The sequence below is a fragment of the Lepisma saccharinum genome, chromosome 11 (genome assembly GCF_977018435.1).
Source record: "Lepisma saccharinum chromosome 11, izLepSacc3.1, whole genome shotgun sequence".
Taxonomy (NCBI): Eukaryota; Metazoa; Arthropoda; class Insecta; order Zygentoma; family Lepismatidae; genus Lepisma; species Lepisma saccharinum.
Window position 1 is genome coordinate 10140887 of NC_139239.1, and position 21910 is coordinate 10162796.

At 38.0% G+C, this 21910-nt stretch overlaps 1 protein-coding gene across 1 annotated transcript in view; it reads left to right on the forward strand.

Moving 5' to 3' along the window:
- LOC145995367 (zwei Ig domain protein zig-8-like) overlaps positions 1-21910 on the forward strand; it is a 112270-nt gene that overhangs the window by 83007 nt on the left and 7353 nt on the right. The window contains exons 3-5 of the mRNA XM_083131973.1: positions 7198-7408; positions 10906-10980; positions 16540-16667. Of these exons, the coding sequence (XP_082988099.1) occupies positions 7198-7408; positions 10906-10980; positions 16540-16667 (414 nt within the window). The remainder of the gene's footprint in view (positions 1-7197; positions 7409-10905; positions 10981-16539; positions 16668-21910) is intronic.

A 21910-nucleotide genomic window follows, 5' to 3' on the forward strand; every position in this document is an offset into this window, starting at 1 on the left:
GAATTATTGAATGAATATTTTATGAGCGACTACAGATAGTTTCTTATAACTTATGCAATTTATTTTATATCTGTTTATTGAACCGGACTACAGAAGTAAAAAAAAAAAAAATATGTGCGCAGTTTAAGAGAAATGTGGAGCCAAAAATAGTCGGATTGTATTTTTTGTGATCGCAATAACTACCGTAATTTTATATGTTCTGAGTTGACATTTGTGTAGCCGCTATATAAGCTCGAGTACTGGACGAAATCGATCCACACGTTTCAAGATGAAAAACCGATTTTTCTCTGCGGTTCATGTACTCCAAATGTTGTTGATATTTTTATAAAGTTGTCTAGATTACATTTTCGTAGGTTTAGAGATTAAATTAGTGGTATTTTTATGACATCTGATATATAATTTGGTAATAAGATCTTTGGAATAAGGTAAACATTTAGGATGTGACGTACAGGAGTGAATATGTGGCACCGCTGCCGTACATGTAGAGATTTTAAGCTGAAATTACGTGTTGACTGCGGAGAATTTAGTCGAAAAGTTACAAGCTGGTGGATTATAAACGTATATTTCCTATGTTATACACATATAAAAAAATCTGTAAGTTGGAAGATAGTAGGAGATGATTTCTTTTTTTTAGAATACGTGTAGACTTATATGCGTGGAAGTACTGAGGAATTTGAAAGACAATGATCGACGCGTTTCATTGTGGCAAATTTACCGTAGCTAACCTTTTCGCAATATACTTGGCGCGCACGGTTTTTCGTGTAATGGGGAAGCCTTCATTGTACATTTTCAGGCCATCCGGCATTAGAGTAAAATCTACAGAATTTGATCTAGGCGTGTTACCAATAGGCTTATTGGACAACTTCGGAGCAATGAGTGGGCTTAAAACATTCTGCTGTGGCATGACTTCAATGTCAGAAATGTAATAGTTATTGTACATCTATCTACGTAGACCATGAAGGGTTTCGCTTGGGTATATCGGAAGTGGTTTCCCTCAGGGGCGGCAAGGGTGGAGTAGTGGCTTTCATGTCAAGTACACACTTTTCCTCCGCTCTTTCGATCCACCGGAAGTTGTCGTCTGCGACCACGTCGGAAGCGGTTTGTGGACGGCGGAAGTGACGTGTTGGATGCGGTGCAGTTCTGATTGGTGGTGTGGTGTTAACTGTGAGTACATGTCCTCTACTTGTGGGTTAACACAAACCTTTCTGCTCACTCAAATTTCGAGGGAGATGTAGATGGTATTGTACATATGCGATGTATTTGGACCAATTTGTGCTGCATTTGGATCACTTTCCAACTTTCAGAATACTTCAAATGCACATTTGAATATTTAGTACATATTTTAGGCTTAGGTGGGCATAATGACATTCTCAATGGTTACATTCTCAGGTAACAAAATTCAGCAGAAATGCATTGCATTAGTGGATGATGTGAATCCACTAAAGATAAAACTGAAGGATCTTTGATTTGTTATTTATCTTCGATTTTCTGCAACTTGTGGCTGATCGCAACGATGATGATGAGTAATGATGTGATGAAAATGATGAAGGGACACTCACAAATAATCCTCAGGTCGGGATTCGAACCCGATACCCCTGCCGTGGTAAGCGCTGCGCTAAATAGTCCGCCATAGAGGTAGACAAAACAAGAAGAGTGAATGACATGTAGACTATTTGGGAAAAGCTTAGAAACTGTTACTGATACAAATATAAAATTTGGTCTAAAAAAGGCTAGGATGTACTACGTAGTTTATTACTATGAAAATAACCTTCCTTGGTCGGTTCATTGACGAATCAATAACCAAGGAACACTCTACAGCTTCTGATTACTACACACAAAACATATCGTAAACGCAGCTCCAACAGTCTGTATATTCCGTATTACTTTACCGTCTATCTGCTCAACATTTACCATGAAGCACGTTTCTACCACATTCACATGAACAAATCTTTTCCAATTTCTCTCCTACATGTTTTGATGAAGTCTTGAATAGGACAGTTCTTGTGTAAGTACCTTGTTAACGTTCCATATTTTCCGTCAAGAATTCTCTCATTAGAACCACATTGCTTTCAATATTTACGACCCTATATGGGGAAAAAGCTGTAACATTCAAAAGCATCAGGTGATTAGTTCGGTCCAAGTTTCGAGTTCGAGTAGGGCTTACGTTTTCGCTCGAATATCAAAAGACGGAAGTTGATGCAAGGGGAAAGGTTCTGCTTCTCAAATTACAAGCCGATGACTTGCTGAAACCTGGTATTAAATGTAAAGTGTTTCCTAATGAGCATGTTTCGTGTAGTGTTATTTAATAAAACGTGTCAAGGCACTGAAAATTATAGGTCGGTTTGATGGAGCAATATCATGCAATCGATAAGATTTTGTATCGCTTACTGGCAACGCTGTGGATGACTCACCCTGGTGACCTATCACTTGTACTTGTGTTTTGGTGACCTTGAATTTTTTATCTCGCCTTTCCGTTGTCATCTAATTGGCTCTACGTGTACAATAGCAGTCGCAATTTTTCAAATGTGGGATTCTGCTGCATCGATACATCTGTTTACGCTTCTGCTAATGTCCTGTTTATTTATTGTAAATTACATGGGAGCCATGTCAGTAATTAATACAATGAAATATTATGATTTTGGAAAATATTGCTCTATATGCACTCCACTGTAATAATAATAATAATAATAGTAATAATAATAAAAAATAATAAAAACAACAATAATAACCAAAGAAACCGCATTAGTACTGAAGCTTCATCCTCAGAATTTGGACTCTGTAGTTAAGGGGATTTAGCAACAAACATGGCTGATTTGGACTATTGATGGGCAGTCTTTACACCTTTTGGTGAGGGGGAGGGGAGGGTGATGGATAAAACCTTGAGAGTAATATAGTTTTGTAAACTCTAAAGTTTCTTCCAGCATAACATCCATTGTTTTTTAGGTCTTTAACTCAGTGTATTATGGAAATAGGATATCTTTTGATCTTCTACAGTATACCCTAAGAATATGTTTGAGTGAGAGAAAAAACATCCTCACTGCCTTGGAGCCATTTCCTCGTTAGGTCACAGTCCGAAATTAGTACATACAAAAGAAGAGGAGACTTATCCAAGCTTATGATTGAGTGCCATAGCAGTAGAGAGAAACCTAGGACAAGAGTACCAAGAACCCTATATTAAATACCTAACCAATGGAAGAAGAAATGTACTCTACATACGCATATCCAGCCACAATACTGGACTGGAGTACGTCAATAGGACTTTACGTTAACTAACATTTGGTATTCTAGCAACGTGTTCCAGCATTGTGTTGGAATTAGCAACGACTGACAGGTGAATTCATCTTGACGATTATTGGAAGCAAATTATCGAATACCTTTGTTATCTGTAAAGACTTTTCCATATGTTCGAAGCACCACTCCTTCCGTAGATAGGCTTTAGCTGCTTTGTTCCGACGCAGGGTATTAGATGCGCAGTGCAATACTACCAGTAGTAATATTATTATTGTGCATAGAGTAGGAGGTTCACTCTCGTGCGGATCGCGGGCTATTGGAGAGTAAGAAATAACGAATTCCTCTCTCGAAAGTATTTTCTCCAATTATGCTTCGTAGAACTTTATATGCACAAAGGGGATAAAATGAAGGCACGAGTTTGGCACGAGATTGTCAATATCAGAAAACGTCTCTTATTGGATCAATTGAATTCAGCTTGGTTATCTTCTTAGCGGGAGAACGCGTCCAAAATAGCTCTTGTTGTAACTGAGAGGGTTTTGTGCAAATGACGAGAGGAATTAGTTGCTTGGGAACCAAGCAAAGAGATATTGGTAGCTGCGTTTGTCAGCGCCAAGCTGGCTATTGTGCATTGGAATATGATTGTCTCGGCCGTAGAATCGCCTGAGATTATTCGGTCTTACCGATGTGCTTCGCATAATCATCTTAACAGGATATTAATGAGGATTAATCACCCACTTAATCAAAGTTAATTCTTCAAGGGTTTGAGAGGCAATATCCTATGTGTCCATTGTGTGTGTATTTGATTGACTTAAGGATTTAAACTGATTACTTTTATTGTTCTTTTGAAGATAAGATTGTGAATATTTTATAGTATTTTGTTGAGTGTTCGGTAACAACTGAAGTTCGAGGTACCCCCAATAAACGAACTTCTTTTATTCTGCTCAGGATCTGTATAAATATCTTAGTAGGGCCATTGAATTTCTTAAAACAGGACATTGCTCTTTCTTCTTTTGTTATTGCCACATGTTGGGAACTTTCCTTGCATCTATATTACCTGTTTTTAAGGATACTTCACCCTCTTCCCAGTTTCTCCTGCACTTAAGGTACTGGGACGAATTCTATGTTCTATTTCTTAAATTTCATTACTCTTACCACATACCACTAGAGTACGTAGGATTTTCTTCGGAGAGGAATTGTAAAAGTGGATATCACATTTCTGCCTTCTAGATAGAAGCGGAATACACTATAAAATATTTCATATTACCATTATTATTATCCTTCGTTTCAAAATATGTTCCAAGACCAAAATGGTAATGGTGGTAAGGGGGAGGGGGAGGGGGAGGGGCACTTTAAAATGAGTTTGCATTTACCACAAGTTTGTTCCGAGTCCTTTACTACTTTCAATTCAAAATTTTGATTTTATAAAAATTGCAGAAGGGGTTGTAGCGCCATCAGCTCCCAGCCTGTGTACAACAGTGCCACATACATAAATTGTGATGTCTGCAATAATAAACAATTCGGATTTAAGTTTTTACTGTACATTTTTTTTTAAAAAAATGTTCATAGCTTAATTTTTTTTTTTTTTTTTGACAAGCGTGTAACTTAGATTTAAATTTCGTTGTGAATTATATTGTTCTGGTTTCATTAAAGTATTTCCTGCCATTTTACAAAGATTGAAGAATTTAATAAGTAAGAATTAAATTTAAAAATCTAGTATGTACGTATTAACGTACATTTTAGCTTTAAAATTGAGCACAAACGATAGTTGTTTTTTTGTAATTCAGACCCCAATATCGGCCCCAATTTTGCTCCCGGATGGAACTATTGTTCACAAATTGAGCAATAAGAAGCAACAATGCACGAAAAAATCAAAGGAAACAATCCGGAAAAAGATTGAAGTGTTCATCACGCAGAGAAACAAAAGTTTGGTTCAATTCATCCGGGTCTTTTCTCCTCTCGTTCTGACACGGTTCCCTCGCAATACCGCCAGGATGTAACAAAAGGACCGTGGAGGGGAGGGAAAAGGCCAGGAAGAGAGAGAGAGAGAGAGAGAGAGAGAGAGAGAACCAGAGACAGCAGATTCCAAGGTTGATAACAAAGAATAAGATGTTTGATTTCCTCATTGTTCCGTCTACAATCGAATTGGGGACTTCTGCTTTGACATTCCGCGGGGGTGCGCACGGCTCGGGACCGGACTGAGCGAGGTCCCGAGCCCATTCCCGGAATACTGATTCGGGAGGGACAGGAAGAAATTTAACAGCGGCAAGTTCCCTCGGGATTCATCAACTGCCCTCGCAAGAGAACCGAGTCCAAAAAAACAGAAATGCGTTATTGCTCAATCGCGAAGAGGAAAAAGCCGTACATCTTAAGTGAATTTTTTAGTTGACTGCCATTCTTGTTTCTTCTTTTCTTTTCCTCAATTGATTTCGCTTTTTAGCATTCCACTCACGTTTCAGTAACCATTTACTACGGTGAACAGTTTGATAAGGTTTGCGCTGTACTTTCAAATACGCTTTAGAACAAGGTATCCTTTCAAACTGATACGAATTAGTTTAACAATTTAAAATTGCCTTGAAGAATATTTTGAAATAATTTATTTGCAGTGATGACATCAAATGAAAAACTTTAAAAGCCCGGCAAAAATTGCAGGGAAAATTGAGCGCAGCCCAAATTTACATGAATGAATTGTTTTAAGACAACATTATGCACATAGGCTAATAGAGACTGGACCTCAGTTTAAATAGGTTTAAATCACTATGTGTCCCCACCGGGTATCGAACCCGGGACCACTTGATTACAAGGCGACAACGGTACCACTGCGCCATCGGGGAGGCACCAATTTGCTTGAAGTATTAGCCGCTATTTTGAAAATGCTCGCAAGGGTACAGCACATGAGCCGGAAAATACAATTTTTCGTACATATGGTGGCTCAACGGCAGAAAGCGCTGGTTTCGTGCCATCTGGAAGCTTCGAACCTACATATGTTTTACTGTTAATGAATATACAAAATCGCAATAACGCCTGTCCGGCAAATTCACCAATGGAAGAATGATTATGGCAATGACGTCACTTTGCAGACACATAGGTGGAAAGATTTAAGCTGATGTCGTACGCGCTGTCCAACTCCTTGTCTGTCGCCATTACCAGTGCGTAGTTAGAGAAAATCAGTTAGTTCATTGGACTGTCCAACCTAACCATTGGTTATTGTGGGGATGCGGGAAAAGATAACGGTTTATTAAGTCCTTGCCTTTACTCATTCTCGCCCAACAAGTCGATAGGTATCGATAGGTACCAGGGCTTGCCCTGAGTTTATACCTTCCTAGAGATGAGGCTTACTCGAAAAGGTTTATTAAGTCGCACGTGCAATCCAATACCTAGAGGTATTCAGATTAGATTCCTTGTTGAATTGAATTCATGCACAGAGAGGCTAATCGGGAATGGACCTACAGTTTAAAGTGGGGTCACTGTGTGTCTCCACCGTTATCGAACCCGGCTTTCCTTGATTACAAGGCGTCGACGTTTCCACTGCGCCATCGGGAGGCACTCCATGTTGAAAAATTGCAAGTTTGTGCGATGGTACAAGCACAAATCGACGAGAATGAAAGCAAGAAACAAATTAAGGTTATTGTTTGACTCGCACTCGAATTCAATGAACAGATATCAAAGATTGAATTAGCTGGATGGCGTTTGAAATAATGGCCGAAGAGAAAAACAAATGTACTGGGTTCGATTCCTAACGAAGAAACACTCCACGGTTGTTTGCATTGCGCTTTAAGTTGCAGTGTCACTAATGATTAACCCATTTGAACAAAAATTGAATTTAAAAAAATCTTTCTTTAAGTAACATATGGACACACTTATACATTTACCCTTAGATAACATTTTTCTTGAAATTCGTTGTTCGATTTCTGGAAACGTTCCTTTCCATGGCCGTTGCCCTAAAATATGTTCTTTCTTTCTTCTCAGGTTTCCTGGATAAGACACAGGGATATCCACATCCTGACCGTGGGCAGCTACACCTACACGAGCGACCAGAGATTCCAGGCTATTCACCACAGGGACAATGAGGAGTGGACCTTGCAGATAAAGTGGGCTCAGAAGAGAGATGCCGGGATCTACGAGTGCCAGATCAGCACGCAGCCTCACAGAAGCTATTACGTCACACTCAACGTCGTCGGTGAGTTCCAAGCTTTCTCCTCACGATCTTAGAATAGGCGTACCCTTATCGGGGCGGTGCTATATTTTACCCGCACCAAATGGTGCCCTCTGGAAGAGTGGCTCAGGGGGCTTTTGCACCTTCTCTAAAGAGACGTATGGTGCCTTACATGACTCCGTTTCTGGCAAGGAAGTAATGTGAAAGGAATCGCCAATTTCGGGATAGAATTTCCTTTATCAAGAGTTTCAGCGCGCGAAAGGACGTTCAAAATGTATGTTAACCCGTAGCAGATGTACTTGAACTTCACATCCTATCCGTGGATATCTACAGGGGGGCCTAAAAATAATGTAATGATTTTCATTGGGAAAGAAAAGGCTGTAATCAATGCAGAAACTAAATTGAACTGAACAAATAATAAGAAGAATGAGCATACTCTGATTCGTCAGTATACAGCTCTTAATTGTTGAACTCCTCGGTATGTTGACAATCATTCTCGGTGTACAGCCGGATTCGCCGATGTATGCGTTGGCTTCCGAACATCAGCATTCCGGTGTTCATCATACTAAAGACACTGGTAATTTCTCCTTTAAATCTTCAACGAAGTTCAAACGAATTCCGCTAATCTATTCCTTTACAACGTGACTTTTAGCTACAGCATTCGGACAGACCTCTATCGGAAAACAGACGAATTACTACCACACAACGTTGAGAATAAATATTCCTCTGAACCTACGGCAACTTTTTGCGTCAATTTCACTTGCGAATAATACGTCCTTGCACTAATAATAGTATCCGAGCGTGACTTTTGGTCCACGGTATGCATTTGCGAAGTTATATTTATTATAAAAGTTAAATTTTCACCTAAGGTGCGTGAGGGTTTTGCAGTGGGAGATTGAGAGAGTGTGGAGATCTCACAGAAACCAACCGGTATTGTACAAAAATATATTCAGCCAGAAAAAAATGATCGTTGTTAAAGTTGCCCCAAACTGTGCAGAAATATTACGACTTGCAGAGTACAAATATTCACCATGAATAAAAGAACAAGTTTCATTGTATAGCCTGATAGGCATATAAGGGCAGAATATAAATTAATAGTTTGCGAGGTGTTATACCGATGACAAACTGGTAAAATAATTAAATTCGGTAGACAATATGCAAATTTAGCACGTCTAGTTTCGCTGCTAAATGAACTTGAATCATTACGCTTCCTTCCAAAAGAAGAGGTTTGTTTCTTACTTTGCCTGTCAATTTGACACGCCGATATCTTCACCATAGCCACAATTTTAAAGCTTCTAGCCGCCTTTCCTCACTTGTTCATAGTATTAAGGTTCCTGCACCATGCAATGCTACTGTCCACACAAAGCACTTCATTGGTTTCTTCTGTAGTTATTTTATCAAAGGTCCACAAAAATACTTCTATTAAAGGCTTCGTTTGCCATTATCTCCACTCTTGGCATTCTGACTGCATCTCACGTCACTGCCTATGATACATCTCAACCAGGTGTCTGAAGCTATTCACCTGTTCAGTTCGTTCGCCTTTAGTTCTCATGTTAACTTCCGTTAGTTTTGCATTTATCGTGTTTCTTTCTTTCTATAACTTCATCAAACTCTGTATCTCTCTTGCTCTCTCTCTCTCTCTCTCTCTCTCTCTCTCTCTCTCTCTCTCTCTCTCTCTCTCTCTCTCTTTCAGAATAAACTTGTACGTCTGACGTAGAAGTTCTTAGAACATAAAAAAAATGATACCTCTATCTTGTCATGACGGAAACACAATAGAAAAGTCTGTCCCTCCGCCTTCCCGTGACAAGATACCGCCCCCATCCTTCCCCTCCGCCGAGGAAGTAGATTGAATGTGACCATCGCTCCATTCCTGTTCGTGACTATTCCCTATCGTAAAGCCAAGGCTCGGAGAGGCCGTAACTCAGATAAGTGCAGGACCTGACCATTTCAGTTAAAGCCGCTGGTCGTGATTCCTTGGTTTATGACCAGCAGGGTTTCAACGACAAAATTAACTTCTCTTATGCAGGGGAGAATTGATCTCAAGAATTGTCTTCCTCGGCAGACCACCGCATATCGGGATGGAATTGCAGATGTTAAATTGCATGTCCGTAATGTCTACTGTTTCCACTAGCAGAAAAGGAGTGGCGTTCTACTTCATACTGGAATGAAAAGACAGTGTGCTATGGGTATATTTAACCTGGAAAATCTTAAATTGCGTTTGACGTGTAGGGTTATAAAGATTATAAAGTATTGTCTACAATTACTGTCTAGTGTTACCGAGCGTGTTGAGCTCACGTTTCGCTACCAAGTGTTCGGGATTCTCTTTCCTTCTTCCTGTTTCGGTGAGAGCGACGGAGCTGAAGAACAAGTGACTATTTAAAAGTACACAGCCTGCCACCGTTGGAAACAGCATTGGCGGGAGAAAACTGTTTGTTCATTCCTGTTTCTGTGCCGCGCTTGGCAGAGGCAGTGTTTCTACATGAAGGGAAATTGAATTTTTCCTGTCCTTCCGATGAGAGTTACAAGTTAAATCTTACTTGTCCGAACATTCTAGTCGACAGTTATCGATGGCTCCGAAATTACAAGACCTGAAAACACAATTCGGTGAACCGACAGGCAAACCAAGTGCTTACCTAGTGTTCATAGGCTGTCTCGAGTAGTGGATCTTTTCTTGCGAGTCAGCAATATTATGCAAACTATCGATACCTCCCATATCGATCATGAACCGAATCGCATGTCGAGATGAGGATGATACCACAGATGATACCATCCGTAGCGTACACGCTTTCTCTGAAACCTTGATTGCATTTATTGAAGTATAGACGGAGTACTGTCCCCTCAACAGTTGATATTGAAAAAGATTTAAGTAATGATAATAGTCGAGAGAAATGGGTAGGTTATGACTTTAAGAGAAGAAGTCATGAGGTAAGAACAACGGTTACGAAGCGATAATATTATATTATGTTTTCAGCATAATGTAATATTATCATCATCTTGTGACCGTGAATGTTCATTTTCAGCAAGTGTTCATCATTTTACCTTGTAAGTTTACTTCTCATGTCTTTCAAATTCTAAAATTATTTATTTAAGTAAGCAAAATAATTAGCTACTATTATCATTTTCTATCATCTTTCTTTGTTTTAGAGTATTTGAAATAATAGATAGTACAATTAACGTTCAATTATGAAATGTTGATAATATACCGTGTTCAAATGTATTTGTTAAACCTGCTGTTTACCCAAATTGTCTATCACTATATTTATGTTGAACAATCTAAAGTTCACTCTGTATAAATTAGTAAATGGTTGAAAGTAGTGGACAATGTACGTCGAAGTAGCTTTGAACTTGACTGTGCCTTAGCTGCTTAGCTTTTATAAGTTATTAACGTTCCGTGAAGAGACTAATGGACAGTCATGAAAATGGCATTCTTTATGTTTACTTTAGTTTTGTTTATTGCATTGTTCAGAATTTATCCACAACATTAGCACAACAGTGTTTTTGTTTTGTTTTGTTTCTTTCAGACACATTACCCACTTCGATTCCACTAAATCTTAACGATGGAACACAAGACGATACGGGTTGGATCTACTTCCAAGGTTTCGTTTGTTTAGAAAATTATTTTCATTTTGACTAACTTTGTTTTTTTACTCTAACATTGCTTCTTTACTTTTATTGTTTACATTTTGTGTGTAATGACTAACCCCATACTAATTTGACGAAAATGTAGAAAGAGTAATTTTAAATTTATTTATTTACTAATCACAATAATCCTTAACAACTGTTACTGATTGTAGAACATTTGAGACAACAATGATTCTGTATGTGTGTAGGTCAGAGTGGCAAATGAAGGGGGTACAAAACCCTTTTTGTAAAGTTCGAAATGCTGGTACAGAATATGTATATGGTAATGAAGATGACGATTATATACGCGTTTTTCAAAAAGAATGGTACAAAAGTAAGGTTAATTTTTTTTAAGTGAAAAGAGATACAAAAGCAATTCTGGTAGGAAAGAAGAAGGGAAGGTTGTTAATTTATAGCCTGTGGTTGTAGTTGACGTAAAATCCGCTAGAGGCGCTACTTGTTGTTGATAGCTAAAATGGTAACAACGAAGGTAGAGCAAGCATATTGCGTAATGGAATTTGCACGAACAGGGGCAGTTGTTACAGTTCAGAGACACTTTCGTGCGAAATTTAAGAAACGACCACCACATAGACACTGCATTACACGCTGGGTGCAGAAGTTTGAATCAACTGGATGTCTGTGCAATAGAAAAATTCCCGGAACGTCGAGGGAGACAGTGGATAGGATTATCGTTTTGACATCTGCCGTGTTACCCAGGGTCCTCATATCCAACATTTGTAATTGCCCAGGTAAATATACAACCTTCCTTTCTTCTTTCCCACCAGAATTGCTTTTGTATAGCTTTTCACTTAAAAATAATTTAACTTTACTTTTGTACCATTATTTTTTGAATAACCCTGTATTGATAGTCAAGATATATTTTTATAAACCTTGTCCCTCTTTAAGATGGCCATTTTGGATTAGTATTACTATTTGATACATGGGAATTTATTTTTGTTCTGTCGTGCATTCCGTCACTTCGTCATTCTTGAGTGCCCTTTAGAAATGGGAAATAGAAACTACAGCAATATTTTTCAGTACGACCCCATTGTTAATTTTATTAATATAAATTTGAGACGTGCTAGGGAGTAACTGACGCAGATAATAAAGCCCATTTTCATTGTGAACATTATCCTTCCTCATATCTTCATGCACTTAACACCCAAAGGAATTACAACATGCAGCACATTGTCTTGACGTAATTCAATTTGTAGTTGCTAAGTGAATTTGTTCCCATAATTTGTTTAACTCCTCTCGCGTATTCACCTATCCCTGCGCTCATCTCGTTGGTTCATCCTCGTTTGCTTCTTACGTCAGTATTCTATTTTAATATTCGTACAGTGATACAGTTGTTTTCTAAGTCTTTACATGGCCTTTGCACCCTTTCTTAACTCCTAGAGCACCAAATGTAATTCTATTTCTTAAGTGCTTATTCGTTTGTTGGTCCTCCTCGATGGTGTAGTCGCCTTGTGATCAAGAGATCCCGGTAGAGCTACATTACACAGCGGTTAGGATCCTACTTTAAACTGTAGGTCCACTCCCAATTTTCCTACTCCGTGACGCAACAACCTCTTGTGATCAGGACATACTAGCAGATCATTGGATGACGCGTTATCGAGTCCCATCACCGCTGTTCTCTGGATTGCGACACCGGAGCCCGCTAGAATGGCTTTCAAGTAGTTTCTCAATTGTCCTCACGATGCTGCATTAACACAGACATTTTGAAGCTCTTACCGGGAATCGAACCCGGGACCGTTCGCACCAAATGAAAGAGCGTCACCCATTCCGCAGAAGCTCATCTGAGCACAAAAGTGAACTTAAAACTACTTTCGTTTATTTACGCTATCCAACATGTAGTTTTGTATAATGTAAACCATATGCCTGTGCAATCTGTAAATCATTGTCGAAGACAATGTTTGTTTGAAGTCCATTTTATGCTCAAATAAGCTAATCGGGATAGCACGTACAGTTTAAAGTTGGATCCGCAGTACTGTGTCTCTTCACCGGGGATCGAACCCTGAACCCCTTGACTATAAGACTACAGTTATCATTAAGCCATCTGGCTTATCTTCAATGTTCCGTAATAAAATTTAGTTATTAAATTTTGTTTTACGTCCATTTTATGCACAGATAGGCTAATTGAGACTGGACCTACAGTTTAAAATATGATGCGAACCATTGTGCAATGTGCCTCCATCGAGTATCGAACCCGGGATCCCTTGATTACAAGGCGACGATGTTACAACCATGCCATCGTGGAGGCCCGGAATTTAGTTGTAATACGTCAAGCGAAACCTCAAATAAACATCATTAACTGACCAAGGAACAGAACCCAGGACTCTTTGCTTGGCATCTCGTTATTGTAACCAATACACTACGGTATTCTATGCACAATTTCTAGATACACACATCTAGATTTACCCACAAGCTGATGTGCATACTTAACAAATTATCTGCAGAGACTATATAATATCATTTTCGCTTTTTAATGAGAATTTTGTGCCACATACTTCCAGTCCAACGGTGACCTCTTTACCTTCCTTTAAGACTTAACTAATGCGCTGACTAGTTTATAAAAAATACGAGCATGTACTATGAATGGATGTCTGTGTCAGTGATGAAGGAACAAATTAACTTAGAAGCTTAGAGCGTATGAGCTCGGGGAATACCCGGCTCGTTAACGGTAACAAATGCTCTCTGGACTTGCAAGCTTCGTACTCCTCCTTCTTTAAAGGGAATACATTATCAAGGGGATCTTCTTCTCGCATGCATCTTTCACGGTTTTCATGTGAGCGAGGCGAACTTTGACGTTATTTTTTCTGTAACAAATATAATTTTTCCTCTGAACGACACGTGTGCCTTATTAAAATTGACACGTGCACTTAGGATTTATTTAATAAACGTTAACTCTCGTAAGAGTACTTTTGCTGGCAACTCATACTGCATGAAACGCGAACAACGTGTTTATCTTTCGACTTCAATATTACTATTAAAGTTGAAAAATAAACACACTTATCAAATACTTTCTAAAGTACTCGTACCACTAATTTACTTCTCTGTAAAAGTATAAATACAAACTTTTATGTGTATCTCACAAAGCACTCAACGTAGACAGTATAGTAATTTAACTTGTTTTTGATTAGACAGAATTCTTCACACAAATGCAAAATATTAAAAATCATTGGCAATGTCAAAAATATATTAGTCCAGAGCCATCTGTACGTAGTAATTGGAATATTAAAGGGACGTTACATATTTTCATTTCTATTTAAAAATCTTAACTCTTATGAAATTTCAAATAAATTAAATTACAGTGTGAGTGGCAACCTTTCATCTCCTAAAGTTTTATTCTTTACTGTGATATATATATATATATATATATATATATATATATTTTCATGAAAAAGATCATTTTCAAAATCCAACTTCGTTCAAAATTATCTTCGTATAAAAGTTTTACTATATTTTCATGTTTACAGTTTTTTCATAAATGAAAAAAACTGTTGAATTATTGAAGAACCTAGTGTTTGTGTGCTGCACACACACATACAGGGTGAGTGTGTAATTACATAACACTCTGATAGATTTGAAGTGTATAATATATTACACAGAACATGAATGTCACCTCACAACAACATACAGTGCCAGTTGAAGGATGGTATTTTGTTCAGTGTGCTTTCCCATTAAGGGTTACTTAACGAAAATTTCAAATAGTAAAGAAAGATCCAGTGACATCTACTGTGACACACCTTTTAATTTAAAGAGGCTTATGTAGGAAGCTCTTTTTTGGTAAACAGTTTTCGAATGTTTCCTCGATAAACCGTTTAAATGCTTCAGTGTGTTTCAAACTTCGAGGGAAATATTTTCAAAAAGGAATAAAAAAGGGCAACATGCCATCACATGAAAATGCATAGGACGAGTCGAATGGTTGTGTTCGAAAGTTATTGGTGAATACATAGTCTGGGAGGTGAGGGTTCTTGGAAAATTTGAAATGGGAATTTAAGTCGAGTGACACCTTATTGAATGGGTCTCTTTATTTCAAGAAAATTTATAGGAAACTTTTTTTGAAATATTAGCCTGTACCGAGACTGAGTTTAACAGGAGAGCTTTTTTGGGTGGGCAGCCATTCAAAAACCACTGATACCAAGAAACAAAGGATATATTCTACAAAATTTTGAAATTAAGAGACCTCTGTTTCTAGACCTAACTTATCCTTTCAAATTTTCCAAGACAATTCCCACCCCTCCTCTCTACGGATTTATTAGCTGTTTCGAAACTATTAGTGTCTTACGAAGTCACAGGCACACAATGCACGCACACACACACACACACACACACACACACACACACACACACACACACACACACACACACACACACACACACACACACACACACAGGGTAGGATTAAGACGAAATTGGGCCTGATGCTTTACTGAGTAAACTGTTTAACGTAAAATTGATAGCATTAACTTGAAATGTTCGGTGAACAATAAACACAACGACGTTATAGTTACGTCACAGTGCAAAGAATAATAGTAACTGTATAATAAGTAACGCTGTGTCTAGGCGTCATAAATTGGGGCTCCAAATTTCATTCTAAGATTTATTTTCAGGTTAATATAGCAAAAGAAAACTGTTCAGCTTTCGGAAAATTCTCGTCAGTTTTCATCTGCGCCTATTTCAGGAATAGGCCTAATGCTGCAGCATCAATAGCACCCACCTTAATCCGTCACTACACACACACACACACGTGTCCACACACACATTATTGAGGTTGACACTCGATTGCCTATTATTGAATCAAATGTTCGTAACCATAAGTTTTTCTATCCAACTAACATTTCTCTTTGTCGGTGTGTATTTTTATAAAAATTATGCTCGCTATGACTCCTAACCAGATCAATACTGATATATTTTTAGTTCTAAAACCTTAATTGTTTCAAAACTAACCCTAGTTTCTGGTTCCAGTCTCTACAGCCATAATCCACCTTTAGGAAGTTTCATTGCATTTTCATTGTTTTGAAAAAATATAAATATGCTGACCAAGGCAGTAATTTATTTTATTAAAAACATAAACTAAACGTAACGTTTCAACCTTCTAGCAAGGTCTTCATCAGACTCTGTATCAAGTACAAAAGACTTTTGTACTTGATACAGAGTCTGATGAAGACCTTGCTAGAAGGTTGAAACGTTACGTTTAGTTTATGTTTTTAATAAAATAAATTACTGCCTTGGTCAGCATATTTATATTTTTTCATAATAATGGAAACAAGGCTTAATGGTGTTTTCATTGTTTGCACATTAACAATTATCCTTTGTAGTGACTATTATAGATACCTCAACAATTAGCAAGAATCAACTTGAATGTCTCAACCATTAACATTTCACATTGTTTCAGTTGAAGTTGAACTTCATATAACGTCTCGCATGTTGCAGAATACATATAGAATTACTAAACTTTTGTAGTTGCAAAATTCCACAGGCAATTTGAAAATGTTCATAATCTTACGTCGTGTGTAATGTATTTTCAGTGCCAACAGCAGCTATTCTCGGAGCGCCAGACCTTCATGTGGACAAAGGCAGTACTATTAATTTGACCTGCATCATACAGTATAGCCCGGAACCACCAGCGTACATTTTCTGGTATCACCAAGATGACGTAAGTACATTTGGAAATTGTCGTTTAGTTGTACATTAGACAAGAAAATTATAAGTGCAAAGAGATGTGTTTATTTATACACATATCCGGTGTCCCCGGCAAGCGGCGTGGTTTCATGCGTTCAAATGGTACAATAACTAAATGAAGACACTGTATAATTTAAGCTCACGAATCAGGAGAGTTGCATATAATGTTTCAAACTAACTCCCATTAAAGCATCGGTTAAAATAGGATTATTTCATTAATCCACATCAGTATGATCATTTTTAATGTCCGTCGATGTTATTAGCCTGTAGGTATAAATTTGCCACATTAAAGTACACTCATTCCAGATACAGGTAAAATTTCTTTAGTGTTTACACAAATTTAGTCTCTGTAGAAAAAGTATTTCTTTAATAATTTCAAAAGTAAAGTGGATATTAATAACTTTCTGTAACTAATTGTCTGCACTAATACTTCTCGGAAATTTACAGGTAGAGTCTAATTACTTTCGGAACATCTCTAGCGAACTGCGCGAATCTGTCTAGCGAGCCTAGTGGGCGTGTAGAACCTGAGCAACGGGCTTAGCGATAGGTTCTGGGTTGACGTCAGCGGCTCGCTTGGTTAATTGGCTGCTTCGAGAGTTGTGACTCGTTCCGATGCTTCAAATGCATAAGAGCCAAAGATTTTACAGAAATAATCTTCCTGTAGAACAAACACATAGGTTACGTGTGTAAAATTTCATGTCTGCTGTCGCACAGCGATAGTTTTATCTTTAAAACAGCCAAATATCAAATTTTCCAGACCTGGCAGTTTTTCAACTTGGGATTTTACACGATTACCTGTCCGATCAATTACAGGAATACTAATTGGCATCGTTACTTTTCAACCAATGAGCTTTGTGCAGGATTACACAAACTAGAATATATTGGTTTTTGTTTTAACCCGAAAGGGGGGAACTCAATTTTATAGCGTCATTATTTCGGTTTATCCCAGTTCGAATCAGCATGCGGTAACATGATATAATCTTCGCCATTTAGTAGGAAATTTGTTATTTTGTGTTAGACCTTTTGGGTAAAGTATTTCCTATAATATTAGTAGATTGAAATGAGGGGTGTAGCTTCACGATAGTAGGCCTGGTTGTCTAAAAATTTTATCTGTTTGCTTATATTTACTTATTGAGAAAATCCTAGATATAACGCAAACGGTCATTTTACGCTGTGAAAAGAACAAAAGCCTAAAAGAATAAGCCAAGATGGTATGACTATATTATTTATCAACATTTGTGATGATGGAGGACCGAAAGGTCTCTGAGGAGAATATACAGTGTGTTGATGAGAACTGCTACCATTGAAATATTTTTGAAACTAATAATGCTAGACTAACGAGATTTTGATTTATCTGTAAGAGAAAACTAACTAATCAAGTTTCAGCAGATCTCTGCATGTGTGCCTATCAGTATTTCGGTTTTCTACCTATTGGGTTAATCGCGACGATGATGTAAACTGATGAAATGGATGATGGGCGAAACACAAATGATGCCTTGCCTAGGAATCTATCTGGAAACTGTGGCTTCGTAGCGCGTTACATTAAACACTCCGCGACAGAGCTTCGCATGTTGACTTTGTAAGTGTCCTTCGATCAGTTTCATACAATTATCAAACATATACATCGTTGCAATTACCCCAAGGAGGAAGAAAATTAGTATTAAAATTATTTTGCAATTTCCTGTTTTACCAGTATGTGAACTTTAACTCATATACAAAATATTTTCCTTGCGGGAAAACACTTTCTGTTGTTTTCTCGACATATTTGTACAAGAAATGCTTTAGGGTCAATCCATATGAAATCATACCAGCTGGTTGCTTGACCATTTTTAAAAAAGTTTATTTTTTGAGTGGTGTGAGCCTCATATATTGACAGTTCAGAACCACTCTTATTTTATTTTTACTATCACCGATTTGAAGATGGCGGGCATTTTTTTATCATGGCGCGCGTCATTTTCTCCATTCGTAAGCATCAGCGGCAACTTTTTTTTCTCAGGTCTGGTAAGTCCTACGACAATGAGACAAAATCTGTGATGTTAAGCACATTATAGGCTACAATTATATTTCTGTGTAATTTTCTAAATATTATTCGTTCACAATAAATTTTAAGGTTAAAAATGTGTATTTTAATCGCTCAAAATGACATTTTCGGACATTTTTTTTGGGGGGAAGGCAGTTTGTTTGATACTTGGATTTTTTTGTGCAAGTACCTGTGTACCAATAGAGTACGTCAAAATTATTTGAAGCTTGAGACTTTAATTTTTTTTCTACAGGGTCATAAACATGTACTTTTTGTTAAAAAAATCCAAGTTCAGGGTTAAATATCTCTGGTGGGCAGTTGTTTAAAAATCTGAAATTTGTACACAATACAGTACTTCAGGATAAGTAACTTCAGTAAAAATTTTGAGTTTGAGATTTAATTGGTTTAGGAGATACAAAACTCGTGAAAAATTCAACATTTTGCATTAAATATGGCATGCCTAATTTCACTAATTTACTGCGCGATCTTGAGTTTATCATGCTCTTAAAGAAAACACACAGCTGAAAAAATCTCAGCTATGTGAGAGAATGGAGTGAAAGGCCAGGAACTAGAACTGATGGAGGTCATCGGATTCGTGTTCAGCTGTGGGTTTTCTTTAAGAGCATGATAAACTCAAGATCGCGCAGTACTGATGTCTAACACATTCATCCCCATAATATTCCCTCAGTCTCAGATGAATGTCAATTTGTAGCACATTTTCTGCGTTTAGAAACTCGATCACTGCATGCTACTTCAGGCGCTTCACAGACATTGCATGGTTACATGCTGCCATTTTCCTCGCAATAGTTCAGCACCCCCTGGCGATAGAAGTTTGAAACCTTCAATGGAGAAGCTGGAAAGTCTTATAAGTGCAATGTATGGTTGCTCAAAATCCAAAATGCGTTTACAAGGTAACAAAGAAAATAAAAACATAGGAAGCGTTACTTTTCAGCACGCCCTCGTATATATACTTTATTGCAGAGCCATTTCAGGATTGTAATGTTGTTCATTGACATTCCAAATTACAGTTTGCAGAATTTCAACACAAAATGTTAATAAGAAATGAAATTAGGCATACCACATTTAATGCAAAATGTTGAATTTTTCACGAGTTTTGTATCTCCTAAACCAATTAAATCTCAAACTCAAAATTTTTACTGAAGTTACTTATCCTGAAGTACTGTATTGTGTACAAATTTCAGATTTTTAAACAACTGCCCACCAGAGATATTTAACCCTGAACTTGGATTTTTTTAACAAAAAGTACATGTTTATGACCCTGTAGAAAAAAAAATTAAAGTCTCAAGCTTCAAATAATTTTGACGTACTCTATTGGTACACAGGTACTTGCACAAAAAAATCCAAGTATCAAACAAACTGCCTTCCCCCCAAAAAAATGTCCGAAAATGTCATTTTGAGAGATTAAAATACACATTTTTAACCTTAAAATTTTTTGTGAACGAATAATATTTAGAAAATTACACAGAAATATAATTGTAGCCTATAATGTGCTTAACATCACAGATTTTGTCTCATTGTCGTAGGACTTACCAGACCTGAGAAAAAAAAGTTGCCGCTGATGCTTACGAATGGAGAAAATGACGCGCGCCATGATAAAAAAATGCCCGCCATCTTCAAATCGGTGATAGTAAAAATAAAATAAGAGTGGTTCTGAACTGTCAATATATGAGGCTCACACCACTCAAAAAATAAACTTTTTTAAAAATGGTCAAGCAACCAGCTGGTATGATTTCATATGGATTGACCCTTTAGTAGTATATTTAAACAATATATTGACGCTTAACAATCAATTATGATTGAGACAACAATGGAACTTTCTCTGCGCAGTTATACTATCCCTTTAAATTTGCTGTACATTTTTACTCTGTGCACTCACGCATCTAGTTGGTTACAAAGTGCAACACCGAGTCGTCTGCTTAGTTGATTTGGTGGCACTTCTACACCGTTTGCACTACGTTTTGGAGCGGTGCACAGTGTGGTGTGTGGTCACCTGGTGCGTTCTGACCAATCAAGGAATATTGAAAGCAGCAGGCATGCATTTGTTGAATCATCTGCACTATTGTTGCCCACAGCGTCTACTTGGTTCAACACAATTTCTTTCCACAAGCAATACACCTAGTGTCGAAAGGTGCAGCGAACTAAACGGGATTCCATTGAATTTTAATTTGAAAATATTTTTCTGTATTTTTCTTATCACTTTATTCTCGGCCTCCCCGAAGGTGCAGTGTTAGCGTCGTCGCCTTGCAATCAAGGGGCCCCGGGTTCGATACCCGGTGGAGGCACATAGTGGTTCGGATCTCACTTTAAACTGTAGGTCCAGTCCCGATTAGCCTTTCTGTGCATAAAGTGGATTAAAAAAAAACACCAAATCAATTATCACTTTATTCTGTTAAAGAATAACTTGTTTGGAGTTCATTTTAGAATGTTTAAGTTGCAGTGATGAAAGATTTGTTTGCCATGTTTAAGAAATTTGTAGTAAGACGTACGAAATGGGCTGGTTGCCTGTAAAGACGCAGATATCGTTTCAAGGGGAATAAAGCTGAAGAAGACTGAGAGGCATTGGATTACTAGAATGTGCCGCGGCAGTAATAAAATTATGGGGTTCGCAATGTTGGTCTCCTGCTGCTGTCATTGATTTTTATGTCGATAGGCATTTTCTGGATGAGGTCATCTGTCCGCTGATCAGGGAGACTCAGCATCCCCTCTGGACCAGGCGGACGGGGATGGACGGAGAGAGTGAAATTATAAAGAGATAACTTGGAGAAAACGCGGCCCTCGGGTACCAATCAAACCTCGAGCAACAAGACACTCACGATTGCATTATTTTCAGCGTTCCCCTGCGTCGTCGTTTCTTACTGATGACTTCTCGACTTCGCGGTGAACGTAATTGGCTTCGCGAAGATAATGCGCTGTCGATGTATATTTTGCTAATGAAGTCGTGGTCGCCGGGGACCCATAGACAAGGTTATTACTCTTCTCCCCCTTGCAATGTGTCGGTGATTGATCTTGGGTTCATTTCTGGGCCGATCCCACGGGATTTGCACTTTGTATGAGTTGTTCCATACACAGCCTTGTCTTGTAGACACTAACCTGTTGTGTGACGTTCCAGCGAAAGCGTTGCTTGCTTGACTTGGTACAACACCCCTCCGATTTCCATGAAACTTGGCAGGTGTATA